At 39.5% G+C, this 23,060-nt stretch overlaps 1 protein-coding gene and 1 long non-coding RNA gene across 2 annotated transcripts in view; both read right to left on the minus strand.

Moving 5' to 3' along the window:
• Positions 1-233: 233 nt before the first annotated feature.
• Positions 234-2,703, minus strand: LOC149186686 (uncharacterized). Its single transcript, XR_016255708.1, has 4 exons — positions 2,600-2,703; positions 2,443-2,476; positions 2,215-2,316; positions 234-931 (listed from the first exon to the last, which is right to left on the minus strand). It is a non-coding gene; the product is annotated as an uncharacterized LOC149186686 (long non-coding RNA).
• Positions 2,596-23,060, minus strand: part of LOC149186687 (uncharacterized) — a 105,259-nt gene continuing 84,794 nt past the window's right edge. Inside the window, exon 11 of the mRNA XM_089411086.1 lies at positions 2,596-2,754. Within this exon, the coding sequence (XP_089267212.1) occupies positions 2,596-2,754 (159 nt within the window). The remainder of the gene's footprint in view (positions 2,755-23,060) is intronic.

Raw genomic sequence — 23,060 nt, forward strand, 5'->3', positions numbered from 1 at the left:
AAAACAAAACAAAAAGATTACAACAGATTATAAATCCATTCTCTTTTAATAATCTCACTGAATGTCTTTAGTTTGGTAAATTCAAGGAACCTCAATTGAAGTATTGCTTGAGGATTTGATTTTCAACCCTTACATAAAATTGAAACTAATGAAATTGACAGAGTGAGTCCCAGGTTTCTATTCCTTTACTACAATAAAAAGAAAGAGTATAATGGATGCAAGAAAGCCCAGAATACAGAATTACCTTCAATTACAACCCACAAAATCAATGAAAATAATTGCCAGGAAAATTGCCTTAATGTTGAGGCAGAAACCCAGCTCTGCAAAGTAGAATAGTACCATCCATGCCAATTTGGCAGGATGCCATTGTGATAATGCCAACTCTTAACAGGAATCCGTAACCCAATACCTTTGCATGGTAACCAATATACACTATGACCAACTGCAAAGCAGAGTATAAGTATCCACACTGATTTTGAACTACAACAATAAGCATTGAACTAGTGGGAACCAAAGCATGGACATGTCTCCTATTTTCTCATCTGACAATGAACAATTGCAACCAAACCAAAAAGTACTTTGCTTTATGCTGCTTCGTGTACATCTCACTTTACAAAGTAGTTTACACTTCTTCCCTGCAGTAGCAGATAGTTGCATTGTTGAAGGATACAAACTAAAGAGGCCTGCAAAAATACCCCATGCCATTATTAATGTTTATTTTACAACTACTAGTGGTCTTCTTTCATTTTCCAATTGATCAGGCTGAAATGAGTTGAGTTTGCTGTCTCTTTTATTCTCTTCTGAACGTGAAATTGTAAATGATTCTGTGTTAGCTTCTTCATTCCAACTAAGATCGACCGGAGGTAATTTATACTCATCAGGTTTCAAAGCTACTGCAAAGTCTGGTAACTTGGGCAGAGTCTCTGGAACCCTGCAAGATTTCAAATATAAATATATATCACATCAAATCTCCTAAATAAGAATATAACTGTATCAATTTAAGAACCTACAAGCAACACACTAGGACTATATCTAGAAGCATGATTTTACTAAACAGCTGAAGTAGATCATTTCATCTGTCTTTCTAGCAACATTTGTTTCCAAGACTTGCTATAACAGACTCTATTAGAAAGAAAAACTGCAAGCAGAAGAAAAGCCTGCAGTTCATTAAGATTGTACTCCACCAGAAAGAGAGAATCAATGATCAGATCTGTGACCACATGGGCCAGAAAATTCAACGTTCCTGCTTCTATACAACTAAATGGTTCATCACTATTAATGAATCTATATACTATATCCGAACATGGCTTTTTCTGTTCACCAAAACAGCCATGAAAATTATAGAAAAAACCCATAAGGCAAGCACTATAGTTAAGCTTGCACTTAACCGCAACCCACTTTGACTTGCTCAAAAGGGTAAAAGACTTGAAAATTGAAACCACTAAAGGTTAGTTGTTCCCAGTAGCAGTTTGAATTTAGGTTCCTGGTATCTCACAATCACCTGATTGTCTTATTTTTCAAGCCTTTTATTCTTTAGACTCGGAAAATCGAAGCAGGTTGTGGCTGAGTGCAGGGTATAGCCGACACTTTTCTCCCATAACACTAGCATTTGCCAAAAAATTCAAAGCTTCTGCTTCTATGAAAACAAATATTGGGTTCTTATTAATGAATCTATATACTATTGCTGACCATCGTTTTTTTCTGTTCAACAAAACGGCCAAAAAATTATAGAAAAATCCCAAAAGGCAAGCACTATAGTTAAACTTGCTGCTGTTAGAAAAGTGTAGGATGTATCTTGCACTTAACCGCAACCCACTTTGACTTACCCAAAGGGTTAAAAGCTTGAAAACTGAGACTACTAAGGGTTAATAGATTCCAGTAGCAGTTAGAATTTAGACTTCTGGTACCTCACAATCACCTGAGTTGTCTCATTTTCCAAGCCTTTAATTTTTTACCCTTCAAGAAAATCAAAGCAGGTTGTGGTTGAGTACAGTAACAACCCACACTTTTATCCCATAATACTTGCATTTGCATTTATCATCATAAAAATAACTTCATCAAACTTATCATTGAATGTGCCAAGACTGGATGTATTAAATCATGGATGAACCAGCTGACTTTCTGCCATGAATGAGGGCATTGGAATGATAGAATGTGCAAATTCTTAATGACATATCTAGAAACAAAACTGTTTGGAAATTTCATGGTACTCACTTTTCACGACTGTAAGCATCCTTGTTGGTGCGTGCCTTACTTGAAGCATCCTTTGGAATTTTCTCGGATAAATATTTCATCGCACCCCATAGAGGAGGTGCCCTGTATGAAACAAGTAAATAAATGAGTGCCACTTTGCATTGCTGTAATAAAGAATATGGCATCTACTTCGACACAAGAGAAATACTAATTAATTTTTCACTGGCATTGCAGGGAAGAGAGTAAAACCATTGATCCTTTCCACGCTACTGATCTGATAGCACTGTATATTAATTAGAAGCTAGAGGTTATTAAGATTCATCATAAGAGCTATTCATGTCTGTTAAATCCATTGAATTGTAATATCATGTAAATTTGACAGGTGATAAAAGAGTTAAATAGCTACCTTGTTGTCGGAGCGGCCTGGCAGAAATCTATGCAAGCCTTTTTACTTTCTTTTAAAAACTGATCTGCCGCCTGAAGGCATGCCACTGCATTAGCATGATTGTCCTCTCCATTGCCCTCGTCTAGGATCAATCCATGGTAGTAGTATGCTGCAGCCTGGTCAGTGTCCATGTGTTACACCATGCTCCCAAAATTCAACCATCATATTTCAAGAAGTAACATCATTGCAAGACTCAAACAAGAGATTCCAAGATGAGCTGATATCTAATGAAACAAATATCTAACTGTCAACATTGTTGACACTAAGGAACAAATTACATATTAAGTTCTCCCAGCAGGAGGATATCACATGTAAAATAAAACTAAAACAGAACACCTGTTTCTATTTCAAGCTTTGGAAAATTACAAGCACATGTAAACAGTTTACAGAGGAAGCATTTATCAAGGAAATATGTCTATGATAACTAATCAACTAAAGACTGTTGCAGATGAAATAAGATGGTAGTTGGGTATTGTTTTTTATGGGAAACGAGTTCCGGAGAGGTGTGAAGGCAGGAAGAGAGCAGAAGAGCGGAAAACCAGGGTTGAGGGTTTCTGCGCGGGATTTTCTCCATGGACGGGTGCAGAGGAGGGAGCTCCACTCCCTCCTACAGTGAGGTAGTGGTTAACAAGAGCAAGACACCTCCAAATTCAGGCAGAGGTAACACGATGGAAGAAGGAAAAAATCAGGAAGAGGAAACAGAAAGTAACAAGAAGAAGGAGAAGGATGGCACAAAGGACAAAGAGGAAAATGACAAAAAACAGGGAACAAAAGACAGGAAACAACAGGGACCGTGCAAGCCCAAAGCTGAAGTCACTCCCAGAGTAATCTTAAATAACCCTGAGCTACAAGCCCACAGGGAGCACATGCAGACTTATGCAATCATATGCAAATTCATGGGACTATGACCCACCAAAAAGGCTTTACAAACATGGATCAGATACCACTAGAAGCCTAAAGGAAGCATTGATCTTCATCTAGGATCCAAGGGGTTTTTCACTGTGGTGTTTGTGAACATCGAGGACAAAAACAGAGTGTTTGAAGGTGGGCCCTACTTCTATGCAGCAGCAGGGCTCTACATGCGGCCGTGGATGATGAACTTCATGCCGGAGCGGGAAACCTCCACCTCAGTCCCGGTTTAGGTAAGACTCTATTCGCTACCTCTGGATTATTGGCAAATAGAATCACTAACAGCCATAGGAAATAAATTAGGGAGGTCTGTCAAAACTTCTGAAGCCACAAGAAGGGGAAAATATACCTCCTTTGCTAGGATTTGTGTAGAGATGGACCTATCTAGAGCACTTCTGGACGAGGTCATATTGGAGGTTTATGATGAGGAATGGGTGCAGATGGTTGACTACGAGCTTATTCCATTTAGATGTAGAAAATGTCATGAACACGGGCACCTTCTTAGAGACTGTCATCTCAGTAAGGCAGAGAACAAAAGCAAACCTAACACAATGAAAGAAACAAATGGCTTTCACAAAGTAGCTCACAAAGGTAAAAACGGCAAAAAAGGCCAAAACATCACCAAAGTGGAGACCAAAAAGTGAGGCCAAATCAGTGCCATGTTCTTGAAGAGGAGGAAGATGCAGCAATTGAAAATCAAGTTATGAAGGATGGAGATGATAAGCACGAAAAGGAAGAAGAACAAGATTAGGAACAGGTAAAGGAAAAACAGAAAGGAATCATGATGAGTGAATCAGAGATGGATATGGATGAGGAAATGACCCAGAGTGAGATGGAAATGGAAGACAATGAGTTACAAGAGATTCTCGACAAAGAAAACCTAGATCTAGAAGGGTTTTTGAGTAAGGGAACAACAGGTGGAGTAGAATCTCTACCACAAGAGGAATGCAATCGAATAAAGCAGTTATTCTTATGGGAAACTCAGACAAAGGGCTTGGGAGAAGATAACAACATTGAAAGACAGGGCAAGCAGGGAATGAAAGCGGTAAAATCAACTCCAGAATTGGCTCCAAGAAACCCGGGGAAAAAAGGGGGCAGAAAAAAGCAGAACGAGCTATTAATGGAATGTGGAAAGCTCATGATAGACTCAGGTAAGATGAAAGACCTAACCAGTTACTCCTTTACCAATCAGTAATTATGAAGTTTACAACTTGGAACATCAGAGGTCTAGGAAGCAAAAGAAAACAGAGAATGTTGAATAATAGAATGAAACAGGTAGCCCGGATATAATTTTTGTCCAAGAAACGAAATGTTCTATTCAAAAGATAAGACAAATCCATAGTAAGTGGCTCAGCAGATATGAGTTTATAGAAGTCAAAGCAAAAAATACAGCAGGGGGTATCCTCATCCTTTGGAATCCCCAAAAAATAGGTATTATTGATGTGGAGGCATCAAGGAATTATTTATCAGTTGTTATACAGCCAGTAGGAGACAGGGACACTTATCTTGTAACAAATGTTTATGGCCCTCAAAGGTTAGATGACAAAATCAAGTTTATTGAGTCCTTAGTGGACCTTCGAAACAGATTTGCAGGGCTACCGTGGGTTATAGGAGGAGATTTCAACATGATTAGATCTCTCTCGGAGAAAAAAGGGGGCACAAGAGCACTAAACAAAGATTCCTCAGCTTTCCAATGTTTTTCAGAAAACATGAAGCTGGTAGACATTGAGACAAATAATGGTCTTTGCACTTGGAACAATAAAAGAGGAGGGGATTCCCAGGTAGCTTCCAAGCTAGACAGATTCATGATCTCTGAAGAGCTCATGCTTCTAGACAAGGAAATAATAGCATATATTCTTCCTTTTGGAGGCTCAGATCACTGGCCGATTCAAATGGAGATCAAGGGCATTGGCACCCCAAGAAACAAACCGTTTAGGTTTGAAAATATTTGGCTTTCACACCCGGATTTCATCAGCAACATTGGAAAATGGTGGGCTGAAGACCTGTAGATTCAGGGATCATCCATGTTCCTACTACATAAGAGATTAAAACACATCAAGCAGAAGCTAAAGGAATGGAACCAGAAGGAATTTGGCAATATTTTCACAAGTAAAAAAATTGTGGAAAACAAAATCCTAGAGCTCAACCAAGCTTTGATCAAGAATGGCTTTGATACAGACAAAAATGATCAAGCAGAGAAATATCACCAAGAATGGGAAATGTTGTGTAAACAAGAAGAAATTTTTTGGAAACAAGAATCCCAGGTTCTATGGCTCAAAGAAGGAGAACGAAATAATAAATTTTTCCACAGATTTGCGAACAGAACTCACAACAGAATTTCTTCGATCAAGGACGAGAATGGCCAAATTCTTCAATCCCATGAGGAGATAGATGCAGTGTTAGTAAAGCATTTTCGGGACATTGCCAAGGAAAACTTTTCAAGAAGAGAACCTTTCATTAAGAACTTAATTAAACATATACTTAAACTGGTATCCAGAGAGGATAATGGCAATCTCAACAGACCTGTGACTGAACAGGAGATTAGTGAGATCCTCAAGGAAATGCAAAATGGCAAGGCACCAGGTCCGGATGGATTTAATGTGGATTTCTTCAAAGCCTGCTGGAATATTGTTAAAAGGGATATTGTCGAGATTGTCGAAGACTCTAGGCGGAACAAGACCATTTTGAAAGCTCTCAATACCTCCTTTATTGCCCTTATTCCAAAACAGGATAATGCTCAAACACCAAAGAGATACAGGCCCATCGCCTTATGCAATGTTGTCTACAAGATAATTTCCAAGGTTGTGGCTAACAGACTCAAACCCCTACTGCCCACGCTCATCTCCGGGGAACAAACAGGGTACGTAGAAGGAAGACAAATTCTAGACAACATAATTCAAGCTCACGAGGTGGTTCACTCGTTAACTTGCAACAAGAGAGCGGGCATGATCATACAATTGGACATAGCCAAAGCATATGACAAAGTAAATTGGATATACATCAAAAAAGTGCTCACAGCGTTTGGTTTCGATCATAATTGGGTCACATGGGTCATGGCCCTTGTGACTTCTAGCTTTTCAATTTTAGTGAATGGCTCTCCTTCTAAACTTTTTCTCCCTTCCAGGGGTCTTAGACAGGGAGATCCGCTTTCTCCTTTTCTCTTCAGCCTCATGATGGAAGGGCTGGGGCAATCCATCAAGCATGCAAGAGTAATGGGAAAAATTCAAGCACTCCAACTTTCGGAGAATGGGCAAGTTCTGACTCATCAACAGTTTGTAGATGATACCATGTTACAGGGAATTCCCACAGTTAAAGAAGCACTTGCTTACAAACAAATTTTGAATGACTTCGCGAAGGCTACAGGTATGGAAGTAAACCTTTCCAAATCAAAAGTCTTTTTCTTTAACACTCATATTGCCATCCAGAGAAATGTCTCTAGAATTTTAGGCTTTCAAAGAGAATCCCTTCCCTCTAAGTATTTGGGAGTTCCTCTTACAGCTAAACCCCGACACAAGAGTATATGGGATCCTCTAGTAACTAAAATGCAAGACAAAGTCAGGAAATGGACAAATAGATCTTTAAATTTAGCTGGTAGATTGGTTCTTACTAAAGCAGTTCTCCAAGCGATCCCAATCTTTATGCTATCAGCCCTCCCAGCTCCAATAGGAGTCTTACAGCAATTTTGGAATATTCAACGAGATTTTCTTTGGGGCAAAGAGGAAACAAGGAAAAAATGGGCTTTAGTCTCATGGGAAAAGATCTGCAAACCCAAGAACCAAGGAGGCCTGGGTTTGGACAATCCTGAGATTCTCAACAAGGCTCTTGGAGCCAAACTTTGGTGGAGGTGGGTTAAGGATCCTAAAGCTCAATGGGCAAGCATCTGGAAGGAAAAATATGCCAATGCCTGGCCGGCTTCTGAAATCATACGTATGACTGGAACAGTGAAAGGCTCCCCCATATGGAACAAGGCCTGGGAGAATAGAGAAGTGGTTCAAAAAAATAGTTTCTGGGAAATCAGAGAGGGAGATCTGGCACTTTTCTGGGAGGACAAATGGCAACAAGAACCTAATCTACTGAAGGAAGAATTTTTAGGCCTCAAGCATGAGACTGACAATCAAGGTTTAGTAAAGGTGAAAGACTTTTGGGAGAATCCACATAATGTTGGAAAATGGAGAATTTGGAAAAAAATAGAGGGCAGAGAGGATAGGACCCTCAATAGTAAAGCAGAGTCCCTTAAGAGAATGTTGGATCAGAGAATAATTTTAGTAACGAAAGGGCAGGACCAACTGAGATGGGGTAACAACAAAGAGGGCAATTTTAATATTAAGGAAGCTAAAGGTTTTCTCCTTGATCAAGAACCCCAAGCTCCAAATAAAACTTGGCAGAAGCTTTGGAGACACAAAGGTTGGATGAAAATCAAACTCTTCATGTGGTTAGTTCACCACAGGAAAATTTTAACCTAGGACAACCTTAAAAAAAGGGGCATGCTGGGACCCTCCAGATGTCATCTCTGTGAGACCCATGAGGAGACTATCGAGCATCTTCTCAACAGTTGTATCTTCACCGACAGGATATGGGATTTTTTAAAAGAAAGTATTGCTAACACTCTTAACAATTGGAGGAATAATTTTTCTAATAATGAAGTTCTCAATACAGCCTGGGATCTCTTGCCGAGCTTCATTATTTGGAATGTGTGGAAAGAAAGGAACAAAAGAATATTCAAAGAGGTAAAGATTGACTCACTTAGCCTGGTGAAGTTGATCGTAAAACAACTTAAGGAGACAGTTGGCACCACGGTTAGGAATCTCCCCAAAAATCTTCCCTCAGTAGAAGAGTTAAGAATCCTCCAGCTGTTAGACATGCAGGGGCTTATTCCTCAAGGTCTAGATAGGAAAGCAAGCATGAGAGATAAGGTGGAGGAATTTTGGCATCCTCCCCCTGAAGGTTTTTTAAAGTACAACATTGATGGAGCTTCCAAAGGCAACCCGAGGGTGGCTGGCTTTGGGGGAGTTCTAAGGGATGATACAGGTAGCATAATCTCCCTCTTCCATGGACACTTAGGAAAAGCCACTAACAACATGGCAGAACTAATGGCCTTGGAACAATGCTTAGAATTTTTGATACAAAACAATTGTCAAAATGTCATAATAGAAGCGGATTCAGAGTTAGTCATAAATGCAGCCAAGAGAATCAGTAATGGAACAGGGCCGAAAAGGTCACAAAACACTGGAGGTTAACTCAGGTTCTACACAAGATTCAAGTACATCTACAGGAACTTTGTACTCTCAGATTTATTCATGTGAGGAGAAAGGCCAACAAATTGGCGGACATTCTTTCCAATCAAGGTGTCAGTTGCAAGGACAGCACAATTTTAAGGAGGTGGAGCACAATGGCGTAGAGCGATCTGAAAAAACTCTGTCATAACTAGGCGGAGGAGGACAAAGAAGAGTATAGAAGCAAAAGATTGAATCCAACTAGTTTTGGACAGCGGTCAGAGGGCTTCACAAGGTTGGACTGAAAGGTACACAATGGGAGGTAAGACAAAGTTGGCGGCGTTGTCGACCACGATCAGGAATATTCTCCGCAACTGGCGACAGAGTTTTCCTGACCGAAGAAAGTAGCATCTAAACTTCCGGATCACCCAATTTTTTCATTGGCTAAGGTCAATACCGCCCAGGGAGCGGTTTCGTAGCAATCGCACCGCTCTTATGTCAAAAGTGGTTTTCATTTTTTGGCAGCGATGCCATAGAGAGCAGGACACGTGGTGGAGGGCTTGATCCAAAAACCACTCTCCCCACTCCCTAAAGGGCGACAACTTCGGGTGCGCGATTTTCAGCTCAGCCGTCCAATGGAGCGAGGGAAATCAATGCTCGGGGTCGAACGAGCGGTTTGGTGGGGCCCCATCGCACGCTAATGTCCGGCATTCTTGGTGGGTGCGATATGTCCCTTGACCGTCGGATCCAATTTTACAATTCAACGGCGGTGATAGGTCGAGCAGGTTGGAGGCGAGGCCAGTTAAGCGGCGTGCTTCTCTCCTTTGCGATTTTGTTTGGAGCCGTCGGATAGGGCCCAACGGTTCTTCACTGCAGATTCTGATGTAAGATTTGTTTTTCGGCGGGTTTAGCGTGGGCCCCTATTGGTTATATGGTCTCTGTGGGGCTCGGTTCTCTCCAGGTCTTGGATGGCCGGTGGGGCCCTTTTTTCTTTCGCTCTGGTCTGTCCACTACTTTGGTTCATTTTTGGCTTTTTCCTGTTTAGCTTTGATGGGTTGAAAGGTAAGTTTTTTGTGCCTTGGCCACTTTTCAGAGTGGATTTTTGGTTCCTTTGGGAAGCTGATCTCCTTCGCCACTTTTCAGAGTCGATTTTTGTAAATTTTGTATATTATTAATGGTAAAGAAGGTCCTACTCTTGCTTCAGCACAAAAAGAAATAAGATGGTAGTCGAAAAGCTGTAGATTCCAGCTGCTGCCTGTATTCATTCACAATATCTGCCAAGACCTGTCATTTATACAAAGAACATGACAGGCTTAATGTTCTCTTTCTGGATATGCTTTTAAGGCTCTGAATCTCCAAGTCAAAGTCCTCACAGACTCAACATACGATACATGATCAACATAATCCAGGACAGCATTAAGTTTATATTATCAGCAAAACAGGATATTGGCAGCATCATGGACCGAATGGTAGCACATGTGATTGATCAATTATAGCATTTGTATAGACCCTCAAATAATCACAAGGTGATATTGACAATTAGGTAAACAAACCCAGCCTAAAAGTTTTGTCAAAATTTCAAGAGCCTAACATTGCTCTAGAGTCTAGGCATATTACTACCACGTTATGAGAAGAATGTTGATTATTTTGTGTAGCATCTGGAGGTATTTCCACATACCTAATTCGGGACTCGGCCTAGAAAAATTATGAAAAATTAAAACAAAATTTGATTTTTGGAGCATCAAGTTGGCCCAGCTCATGAAGGGGTGTGTCCCTTGGGTTATTTCAACCCCATTCGACAAGTATAAATATATGATCATGATGTGATGTTTCATTCTCTCATCAACGAAAAGCAAGTCTGAGATCTGTTTTCAGAGGTTATCTTTTCTACTTGTATCTCTCTCTTGGCCGAATGTGTGGAGAAAGAAGACCGAGTTTATAAGTTGTTTGACCGAGTGATTTGACTGGAGTTGACCACAAAAGAGGCTGAGTTTGACCACAGAACAGGGAAGAGTTGACTGCAGGTTTTACTGTAGCTGTTGACCACAGGTCTGAGTTGACCGCAGGCCATTGATCACAGTGCCTAGTTGACCGAAGGACCGAGTTTGACCAGGCCAAAGTTTGACTGCAGATTTGACTTTTGGCTGGTTTAAACAGCATTGACTTGCTGAAGTTTTTGACCAGGTTTGGCTGGTATTTGACTTGGATTTTTGGCACAGATTTCTAGACAAATTGTTGATTTGTAAACCTTGCTGGAGAATAATTTCTCCTAAAGAAAAGTTGTTGGGTTTTCTCCCAAGGTTAGGTTTCCCAGGGTAAAAGTATTGTCTCTATTGTGCATGGTTGTCTTTCTATGATCTTTACTGTTTCTGCTGTATTTATGTTGATATTTTTCTTGTGTAATTGCTCAATAATATCAGTGACATAAGAATACTCTATGAAAATCATTAGGAACAAGAAAGTAATCATCTAGAAGAAAATAGCAGTCTATTGTGCATCTTGTAGAAAAATCAACATAAGATCAGAGCTTTGTTGAAAGAGAAACCATTGAAGTCAGCCTAAGAGACAAGTATTCAGCAGCTTGATTGGATTTTTTGATCTCTTGTCAAAATGGTGCCAAGTGTTGGATTTTCACTCACCTCGTTGGGAATCAATCACGTGGACTAACTGCCACTCTGGAATCCACTCTACGACCACTCAAAAAGGTAATGATAATGGTTTGGAAGTTTACTAATGCCTGCGGGTTTTTGGTGTAACGGAAAACCTCGACATGGCATGAGAGCCTTGGCCCAGGTTCAATTCCCCAATTTGCGTTTGAGGGGGGCTGTTGGATTTTCACACTCACCTCATTGGGAATCGATCTCTGGGATCCACACTGGGACCACTCAAAAAGGTAATGATAATGGTTTGGAAGTTTACTAATGCCTGTGGATTTTTGGTGTAACAGAAAACCTAACACCAAGCCATAGAATGGAAACACAAGATGGATGGTGTCATTCCAGAGCCACCTGGAGCTTAGGAGAAAGTGTTTGCCTCCACCCTTTCAGGAACTATTACCAATAGCAGTGATGCTTGGTTGGTGGACCGTGGTGCTTCTAGGCACATGACAAGTTTTCGAGATTCTCTCACTGATTTGACAAAGATGGATTCAGCATTGTAGGTGGAACTTGGAGACAATGCCAAGTATGCAGCGAAAGGAGTTGGGTCATATTTGTTTCAGCTGAAGTCCAAAGATTTACTACACATGAGAGATGCTTTGCATGTACCAGGATTGAAGAAGAATTTGTTCTCTATCTCAGCATTGGAAGATGAACGTTATCGAGTTGCATTTATGAATGGTCAGGTTCTTATATGGCCTAAGGGCTCAAGCATGGACTCAGCAGAAGTAATTGGTGTTCTAGAGGGAGGTCCATATAGACTAATCGGGCAATCAGCCCAAGCATTGGTACATGATAGTATGAGTTTATGTGAATTATGGCATCGAAGATTTGTTAATCTGCATTATAGAGCTTTACCTGCATTGGCGCAGATTGTTACAAAGCTTCTAGAGCTCCAGGTAGAAAATGATGGCATTTTTAGGGGTTGTGCACTTGGCAAGAATGCCAAGGGATAATTTTTGAGCCGTGATAGTAGATCAAAGGGGATCTTGGATCTAGTACATTCAGATGTATGTGGACCTATGACTACATCTTCCTTGGGTGGCTACTTGTACTATATAACGTTTGTTGATGATTTCTCCTGAAAGACTTGGATCTACTTTATGAAGACCAAAGATGAGGTCTTCAGCAAGTTCCAAGAATTCCAGGCTTAGGTAGAGAACTTGAAAGGAAGGAATATCAAAGACTTGAGGTCGGATAATGGAGGAGAGTATACTTCCAGAGACTTCAGTGATTTCTGCAAGGAGGAAGGGATCAAGAGGGAGTGGATAGTTCCTTACAACCCTCAACAGAATGGAGTTGTGGAAAGAAAGAACAGGACTATTCTGGAAGCAGTGAAGGTGATGATTCATGATCAGGATCTACCCATGTTTTTATGGGCAGAGGTAGCCAGCCCAGTTGTCTATGTTCAGAACAGGAGTCCTCACCAAATATTTGAGGATAAGACTCCTAAGGAGGCATTCAAGGGAGTGAAGCCAAAGGCCAGTGATTTGAGGATCTTTGGTTGTATAGTATATGTTCACGTGCCCAAGGAGAAGAGGAAGAAGCTAGAACCTTCTGGGAGGAAGGGTACTTTTGTGGGATACAGTGATACTTCGAAGGCCTGCAGGATCTACTTCCAAGACAGCCCCAGATTGAGGTTAGTCAGGATGTTATTTTAATGAGGTAAACTTCAAGAAGTCTAGAGAGTGAGAAGAAGGAGGCTTCTATGGATGCAAGTACAGGTCCCTCTATTCTAGTCAATCATCCTTCGGATGATAAGTAGGAGTCAGTAGAAACCACAGAGCTAGTGGACCCACCGAGAGAGGTTGCAAGGACTAGGAAGAGGCCAGCATGGCTTCATGACATTTTGCAGGATGCAGAGGGGCATACAACTCCAAGTGGTACTTTCAAGGAGAGAAAATGACCTCAGAGGTACTCAGGCTATATTGCATTGACAAGCCACATCATTGATTCTGAGCTTTCCAGTTATGAGGAGGCAGCAAGCCAGCGGACTAGGAAGGATACCATGATGGAGGAGTATCTATCCATCATAAAGAATGATGCGTGGAAGATTGTTTTGAGACCAAAGGGGAAGTCAGTGGTCACTTCCAAGTGGATCTATAAGATCAAGCATGTAGCAGATGGCAACATTGAGAAGTACAAAGCGAGGTTCATGGCAAGGGGGTTCTCCTAGAAAGAGGGAGTGGAATATGAGGAGACGTTTGCTCCAGTCACCAAGTACACTTCTATTAGAACTATTGTTTCTCTTTCTTTTGATATGGGTTGGAAGATACATCAGATGAATTTAAAGACCGCATTCCTCAATGGTGTAATTGAGGAGGAAATGTACATAGAGCAACCTCAAGGCTTTGAGGTACGTGGGAAGGAGTCCCATGCTAGGTTGCACTGAAATGGATACGGGAACAGATACAAATACGAGTTTGAAATGGATATGGCAAATTTTCAAAAAAATTGGATACGATACAACAAGAAAACGACACACACACACACACGTATATATCCAAATAAGAATTTCATATTACCATTCATCTTTTAGAATCTAGATTCTATATCTAAAAATACATAATCAATTATCATCTATCATCATCATCAATTCAACATAAACATTGTCATCATCATTAATGATTATTATAACATTCATGATTCATCATTCAACATATCATCAAGTTTTTGTTTCAAATTTCAATCATCAACATGACAAGTTACAACATCATCACCAAAATTAATAATGCACACTACATAGTACAAAGTACAAAATGAACTATCACTGGCAGTCTACTATCATTATTCATAATTCATATGGCATATTATGGTATTCAATATTCATTGTTCAAAAGTTTAAAACACCATCATAAATTACAGTGACATATCATCAAATATGTCTTCATTCATGTCACTAAGAACCACATCCTCTCCGGGAATGGAGGCATTGTTGCCATGTCCACTTGAAGATCCAACTATTGGTGCCTCCTCATAAAACAAAGTCATATGAGACCTGGCATTCAATGTCATATCCAAGTCAGATAACTCTAGTTCCACATCCCATAGTTTGGTGGGCACAAATTTGTATCTGTCTCTCTTGTGCGATAGAAGGTGAAGGTTCGAATGAACATACACTAGTTCCTCTGCCTTCTTGGAGCGCAATCTGTTTCGCTTCACTGAATGGATGATGCCATATGTACCCCAGTTCCTTTCTAGGGAACTTCCACATATCCAAAAATTGGCCATCAGGATCTTGTCTTTTCTACTTCTAGATCTCTCTTTTCTTTTTGATCAAACTTCTTATGTGCTTATGGATGATCTTCCAAATGAATTCAATCTCCCTTATCTATAGTCTTTCTGGTAGGTCGAATAGCCCCTTCATAAGGCCGACTTATCACCTTGTGGTCCGACTTGTTCTTTCTTGAAGGCCGACTTGATGCTTCTTGTTTGACAAGGTCTTGGAGGGTCTTTGACTCTAATTTTGACTTAAATAAATTTTCTTTACAATATGTAACATGCCCAAAAGGGTCTTCCATACATGACAATGACTCTTATGACTTGTAGACTTAATGACAAGCCCTAGAAGCACTCAATGGGTGCTTGACCTATAAATCAAATAACCTTGAGAATGAAATTCGTGCCTCAAGAATTACAATAATGATTTTATTCTTCTCTTTACATCAAATATATAAAATCATGATTACATATGTCATTACGAAGACCGAACCTAGTTACATATTTCAACACTCCCTCTTAACTAGGGAGGTATTCATAATCCATACAAGGTACTTAGACATTCTCAAACTGAATAATTCTCATAAGAAGAATCGGATTGGTAAGCCATCTCATAAGATATCTTATCAGCTTATAGCAAAGCCTATCCATCATACCAACGAGCATTGTCACATAGCAAGGCCTTGACTAATAGCTCTATCTCTACAAAATATCTGATCACAATGTTGGTGAGACCAATAACTGATAGACATCATCATCATTGTCTCTCAAGGCACATACCCCGCCCAAGTGTTCACAGGGTATGTCATTTTAGGACAATTCCTATCTTAGAATAACACATCCTCAAGGAATTTCCTCTTTGACTACTCTTGTCTATTGGATGCCCTACCACATCCTCAAAGAGTATCGAAATCAATCTCAAATGCTTACAGAATCCTCCATTCTTGCTTCATAACATGAAGACAAGAATGATGTTTCTATCTCTCCCTCTCAACTAGGGAGGATATACTCATTCCTATAAAAGGAATATACTCAAGCTCCCTCTTAACTAGGGACTTGCCCAAACTCCCTCTCAACGAGGGACTTGCCCAAGCTCCCTTTCAACTAGGGACTTGATTCCAACAACAACTATCTGCTCTTTGGAGGAGATCATGGTACTTACTCTATTAGCTGCTAGTAGGGCTCCTCTTTTTGATGTCATGAATTTCAACTTTTTCATCATGAAGCCTTCATCTTCTTTGTAAGGCATCGACCATCCATCACTTTCCTTCAACAAACCATAGGGTTGAACCAATAGTCATGTCATCCTTTTCATCGAAAAGTGATCTTCTCGTTCACATCTGGATTTTCCTTTTCCAAGTCATGCTTTTTTCAGGATCTTCTTATCAATTTCATGAGTGCTAGTTGTAGGTGACATCTGCAACTCTCTCTTGGTAGCCCTGTTTCAACCCAACCAGATGTTTTCAAAAATCAAAATGACCATCAAATCAAAGTTACCTTTTTATGATGGCCTTTCATCATGACATTTGCTTCTTGAAACATCAACCTCCTGCACATTTATAAACACATCTCCAAAACTTTCAATGTCAAGGGTCTCCTTCCTTTACAAACTTTATCAAAGTCTTCATATCTTCTCTATGGAGATGTCACAACTAATTCTTCTAGTTATCAGATGTTTGATCACTTATCTTATCTTATAGCTGCATTTCTCATGAATTCTTCATTTCTTCACATATTGTTCCCCAAGAACTTCTATACATAGTTCCTTCATCTTGTCAACCACCGCATATTCCATATGATGACATATTATGTTAGTTTCATCTTGTCAATATGTGAATGGGTTCAAGGCATATTATCTTCATGCCTTTATGCATCTTCTTAAAGGAAGAGATCCTTCTTCTTCGATCATGCTCATGAGATAGAGCATTCACTCATTCTAACTGCAACCACATGATGACATGACTTTATCTATCTATTTCCAAACATATACATACCTCTTCCTTCATATGGTCATTTAGACTTCCTTTCGCAGCTTCCTTTCCTTTGAAGACTAAAGTACTTCAACCAACTTGACATGTTGCACATCTTCGTCATCATACCTTACCTGTGGATCCCACACAAGGTGGACCGTAGACTATCAGCAAGACACTTGCTTCTTCCAAGTAGAGGTGAACCTTCTAATGAAGATTCCAATGGAGGATCTTGATTATCCTCATCCTGCAAATGCTCCTTCCTAATGACTATGGTGTATGATGATTTCTTCATCTTCTATTATGCTAGATGACTTTCTTTCAACCATACATACTACTGCTATGGTTATCCTTGAATGCTTCTAATGGAGATGCCATGAATTACTTTCTTTCTATCATGATGACTACTACAACCATGTAGACTTTCTACTCCAGCTATGCTTCCATGCCTTTTATGATGAAGTCATCTCAATTCTAATGCATCCTATCATCCTTGTGATGCTTCCTATCATGATAGCTATCTTTTACAAAAACTGAAAAGAACTAAGTGAAGGAGATTATCTCAGTCATAGTAGAGATCTTTCACTTCCTCCTTCTTTGATTTCCTCTTTTCAAGTTCTTCCACTTCTTCGATAACATGGGCTTCATTCCTTTCTTTCCTTTTCTTGTTGTCCTTCTTGAGTTTAGGACAATCTCTCTTGAAATGCCCATATTCCTGACAGCCATAACATTGGATTTTTGACATGTCAAACCTTTTCTTTTTCTGAGGACCAATTTCCAAGCTTTCCTTTTCTCTTAACCATGGCAGCAAATGCTTGAACTTGTTCATTTGATTCCACATCGCATTTTGACTTCGTCCTAGTTTCTTCGACCTTGCATAATGACCAGAGTTCACTGAATGGGGTGGCTTCCTTCTTTCCATATATGCTTGATACAAAGTTGCCCCATTCATCAGGTAGTGCATTAAGCACAATGTTGGTCATCTCCTTGTCAGATATTATTTCCCCCAATTCTTGTAGTTGGTCTCTTATTTGTGACACCCTCATAAGATATGAGTCTATCTCTTATTCCTTTGATACCTTCATCTTGTATAGCTTGGTTCTCAAAGATATAACTTCTCCTGCAGTGCTTACAAAGAACAATTCTGCCAACTTATCATAAGATTTCTTTAGAATTTTCCAATTTTTCTACAAGGGATGAGGGAATCCTTGATTGATTCTATAAGGATTCTCTAAGCCCTTATTTTCCCTTTTGTATATTTCGATAGAGCTTGAACTTTTCTTGTGATGGTTTGGCGATTGAACCCTTAACATGTCCAATAACTTCATTCTCTATGAGGATCAAATTTGTCCTCTCCTTCCATGCAAGGAAATTTGATGACCCGATCAATTTGTTGCTCTCCTTGCAAAATGAAGTCATTTTGATAGTAGATTCGAACATAGATATAAAGATACTTACTTGTCAAGAAGTGAAGATGCTCCTTTGATGATGATATCTTCAATTTGATGCCTTCTTAATGATGTTGATAACAGAAGATGTCTTCTTGATGAAGATGTCTTCCTTCAAGTATGCTTTAAAAAGTGATTCTTTCTTAAATGAGAGGGAGATCACTTTGATTTCCTTGATGACTAATCCGAATTGGATCCTTAAACTCTCTTAAAGTTACCCAAACTCTGTAAAGAAACTCATGCCAAAGTTCAAAGTCTTGTGGATATCGAGCCTATCAAAAATAACCTCTGAACAATGGCAATTTGTGGTCAGCACAGAACAACGAGGACCCTCAGTCAAACCACACAGACCGTTGGCCCATGGTGACCACGCACTGGCACAAATTGGCAATCGGGAGGCCAAATCCAAAAACAGAGGCAGTTTCTGATACACGATTAGCGCTAATCGCGTATCGCAAGGCATCCCCCCTCAGTGAAGGAAAGCCCCAAGTGCTCAGTCATGAGGAAAAGGCATAAAACCATATGGGAATTGTCGATTCTGTCAGAAGGCGGGTCCCGCGCCAAAACCGGCAGGATATCGCGAGCACTTCAGGCGGTAAGCGGGTTCGACCGAGTCCCGCGCGATTCCATACACTGGGTGACACGTGTCCAGCGGATGAGAGAGAAAACCGCTCACATCACGTGAGTAAAGGTCACGCAACTTACCCACGCGATATGGACGAAGACCGTAGGATCTGGAGGCTCTAGATCAACGACGGAGATGCGACCGATGGATGACCGGATTTGACAAAGTCATAAAGCAGATTGTGCGGGATTTTGAAGTCCGACGTGGACGATGAGTTGGCAGAGATTCGTGTTTCGCGGGCATTCTTGGAGTAAACGGAAATAATGGCCATTTCAAACGATCAAGTGTTTCCGGTGAACCTGACACTTATCCGTTACGGAATAGGTGGCCACTTCCCTGTGAGGTGTGATGCAGTGACTATAACAGCCGAAAGAAGGGATTCGAATGGACAGAGGCAAGGAACAAGAGACTTGAAAGCGAAAACAAACAGTCAGGAAGCAGATGGCTTAAAGCTACAAACTAACAGAGATAGAGGGGGAGAAGAAGAGGAGAGCAAACAGCGAGAAAAAGTTGAATGCGCAGAGAGTCTTTGGAGTCACTCGGAGGTCGAGTGAAAAGCCAGAGAGCTCAATTGACAGCAGGATATTGTTGTTGGAGTTGCTTGGAGGTCGAGCGACTCACAGAGGCATGCAAAGGCCGAGAGAAAGAGCTTAGAGAAGCCAGAGCAGAGAGCCACGAGCCACAGCCAGAGCCAAGAGCCAGAGCGAGCGCCAAAAGTGAGCGCTGAAATCCAGAACCAGTGCCCGAGCCAAAGAGCCAGAGCTAGAGTCAGAGCCAAGAGCCAGAGCCAGAGCCAAGAGCCAGAGCCAGAAAGCCAAAGAGCTCCAAGAGCCAAGGGATAAGATGGTGTTATGAGCCCAATGTTCCTGTGTAAAACATTGAAGTTGAGTGTGGAACTTGTAAAAGAACTTGTTGACCACTACGTGTCAACTTCCCATAGCAGTGCACCCCCTTTTTCTTCACAAAAGGGATAGCGCTTGATTGACGTGTCCGTGCTATTCGACAGTCATCGTCAACTTGATCATATTATGTTGTAAACCTAGTCTGCATGTGTGAATTGTGAATAATCTTAGCAGAGCTGAGTCATGTATGTAAAATTGCCTAGGTGGACCTAATTTTCTAGTGATAATCTACGTTCCGGAAGGTTTTTTGTCTCACCGATCCATGATCGGCAGAGTTTTCCTTCAGCCTAACCCCAAAGCCGGAATGAATTTTGTCATTAGAATCTTAGGGGAATCCTAGTGCATTGATCTCCTAGATTATATCTATGTCGCAAGACTGGGTGGTCTATGAGGGTCTATGTCAAATGGGTTTTCCCCCCTTGAGATGTAAAATTGTAAAAGCCATGATGTAAAGTGTCTTGAGGGTTAGGAAATGTTTTAATCCCCTCATAAGTCCTAAGTCCTAGGTCCTAGATGATTTTTCCAAAGGCTAAGTTCGAGGATCCATTTAAAAATAAAAATTAAAAAAACAATAAAAATTAAAATTAAAAATAAATAAATAAAAAAGATATAAATAATTTAAAAATAATTATTAAAAATTAAAAATAATTAAAAAAAGCATTAAAAAAAGAAAAGTTTTAATCTTTATTTTTTTATTTAGTTTAGGTTTAGTTAGTTTTCAATTTAGTTTAGGCTTCTGGTTACGTAGTTTTAGTTCTATTTAATTTAGTTTGCTTTAAATTTAAATTTACTTTTAGATTTTTAGATTAATTTTAGTTTTATTTTATTTTGACTTTAAAATTTAAGAAAAAATTATTAATAATTAAAAATAATTAAAAAAAAAGCATAAAAAAAAAAAGTTTTAATCTTTATTTTTTTATTTAGTTTAGGTTTAGTTAGTTTTTAATTTAGTTTAGGCTTCTGGTTACGTAGTTTTAGTTCTATTTAATTTAGTTTGCTTTAAATTTAAATTTACTTTTAGATTTTTAGATTAATTTTAGTTTTATTTTATTTTGACTTTAAAATTTAAGAAAAAAGGGGGGCATAAAGTAGTTTTCTTTTATTCAGTTTTAGAGTTAGATTAGTCTAGTAATTAGATTTTGAATTTTAATTTCAATTTTAGATTTATTTAGTTTTGTATGATTTTTGACTTTATATAAACAAAAAAAAAAAATCCCAAAAAGCATAAAAAGTAATTTTTAGACTTTTTATTTTGTTCTATAGTTTTGATTTTTTTTAGATTTAAGCTTCATCTATTTAAACTTTAGCTTTTGCTTAGCCCAGTTTTGTTTTATTTGAAAATATAAAAATACAAAAAATTTGGAAATATTTTGCCGGATTCAATCTTGGCTCAAGGATTTGTCATGTTTGCGAAATATCTTTTCTGCGGAGACTAAAATTTTGATGTGGGATTAATATTTATCATTTTTTTATGTGGTTAAACATGCTTAAATGTTCATTTGAAGATTAGCTACATGAATGTGATCTCTGGTTAGCATTTTACGTGGTTGTTTAAAGCATTTAATTTTTCGAAATTTTAATTGCTGAATATTGTTAAGCCATTGAACGTTTATTGATTATCTCACATTTGGTAAAAGTTAACCTTTGTTTGAGTTATTTGATGGTAAACGATTGTTAATGAGTTCATATTTCTGCAACATTTGATAAATAATTGTTTAATCATTTATTTCATAAGGCACTGATCTATTAACTTAATAAAATCAATTGAGTGCTTGTTTCCCCTCGTGTCTCCCAACCCAACTAGTCCCTAGTTGGTCATCCATTATCCCATAGGGTCTACCCCCCTTAGCCATGGGAGACAGGCTTAAATGGAGATATCGGGGATCAAGGTGACAGCCCCCAGTCTGAGCGTAGTCGTGACAATCTGTGTGACAACATTTTGGCGCCGTTGCCGGAGATAGAGTTTTTCTATCCTTGGTCCTTTCCTTTCGAGCCTTTTTGTGTTTCACTTCCTGTCCGGGTGGCGACTCCACTTCATATATCATCTACAAGAGTGTATACTAGAAGACATCCAAGCAGTCTGTGCAATCTTGCTCCTCATCCTGAAAGGGCTCTCAGGATACGATTACACAAACTCTCTTCTCGTACTCTTCTTGTTAACCTCGGACAAGAAGCCCTCTCTGATATCCATTTGCTTTTTACTAGCCCAGTTGGGCACGACATCATGGATATGTATGCCCCTTGCGATTTTTCTAACATTCCAGGGTATCCCAATAATTTGCCATCACTTGGGATAGATAAGTTGCCTAGCTTTCAGGGAGATAATGCGATTAGTGCAAATTCGCATCTGAGAGATTTTAGTATATGGATGGCTAAGTACGCAAGGTCTCCTGATTTCGATCATGAGGATGTTAGAATGACTCTTTTTATTTTAACCTTGGGGGGCGATGCTCATGAATGGTTTACTGAAAAGCCTCGGAATTCATTTGATTCCTTACAGTCAATCATTGATGCCTTTTAAGAAAAGTATGGAGATAAGAGAGAGGGAAGACACCTCGTAAAAGCTATCAGCATAATAAAAAAGAGAGAGAATGAAACTGTTGAAGAATTTAATAAAAGGTTTGATGGTATTGTTTGATATTTTTACATTGATGCCTTTAGTCTTGAGCCATCTTATGAATTAAGGCGTGCTAGACTTAATGATTATAGAGATTGCCAGACCTTAGCTATAGAGCTTGAAAAGGACAAGGCAACATCTGGGAAGTCTGAGATCCCAAGTTTCGATAGGGCTGCTACGAAACTAAAAGAACCTAAAGGAAAAGCAGTTCAAGAGCCTGAAAGCGAACTTGTTCTCAAATTGCTCCAAAAGATTGAAACCATGGAAATTAATCATAATAAGGAGATAGCCACTTTGCAGAATAGGTTGGTCCAAATGGAAAGAGCACAAACGCAAAATTTCCAGCCTCGAAATAATAATAACAGAAATAACAATTGGCAAAAGAAGGGTCAATCTAGTGAGCAGAGACCTCCTAATCCGTTTACTAATTTTGTTGATAATGCTCCTCCTTACTGTCGGGTTTGTGATGCTCTTCATGAAGAAGCCACTTGCCCCATCGTTAGAAGAATCTTGGATAATGGAATGTTTGGGGCAGGTGATCAAATAAATGTAGTAGGTAGCAAGTTTCCTTTGTCTATGGATGATTGGATAGAGGTCAAGGAAAATAGTCGTGATGTTATGAATCCTTCATTAGCTTTTAGTATAAATAACCTTGAAAATGAAGATGACATTTTGGCTAGGTTATATGGTGAAAAACCCTCTCCTGAGCAAATCATGGAAATTGCTAGAGATAAAGGTTTGACCTATCAGAGAAGGGATAAAGATCGGAGCGGGAATCAAATTCCCCCTCGAACTTTTAACCCTGGTTTAAACTCTAGATTAGATGTCGATTTGGGAAGTTGGTTTAACAATGCAAAAATCG

Source organism: Pinus tabuliformis, chromosome 3_1 (genome assembly GCF_031772625.1).
Source record: "Pinus tabuliformis cultivar Carrire ecotype Pingquan chromosome 3_1, CPIR1, whole genome shotgun sequence".
In the NCBI taxonomy this organism is placed as follows: Eukaryota; Viridiplantae; Streptophyta; class Pinopsida; order Pinales; family Pinaceae; genus Pinus; species Pinus tabuliformis.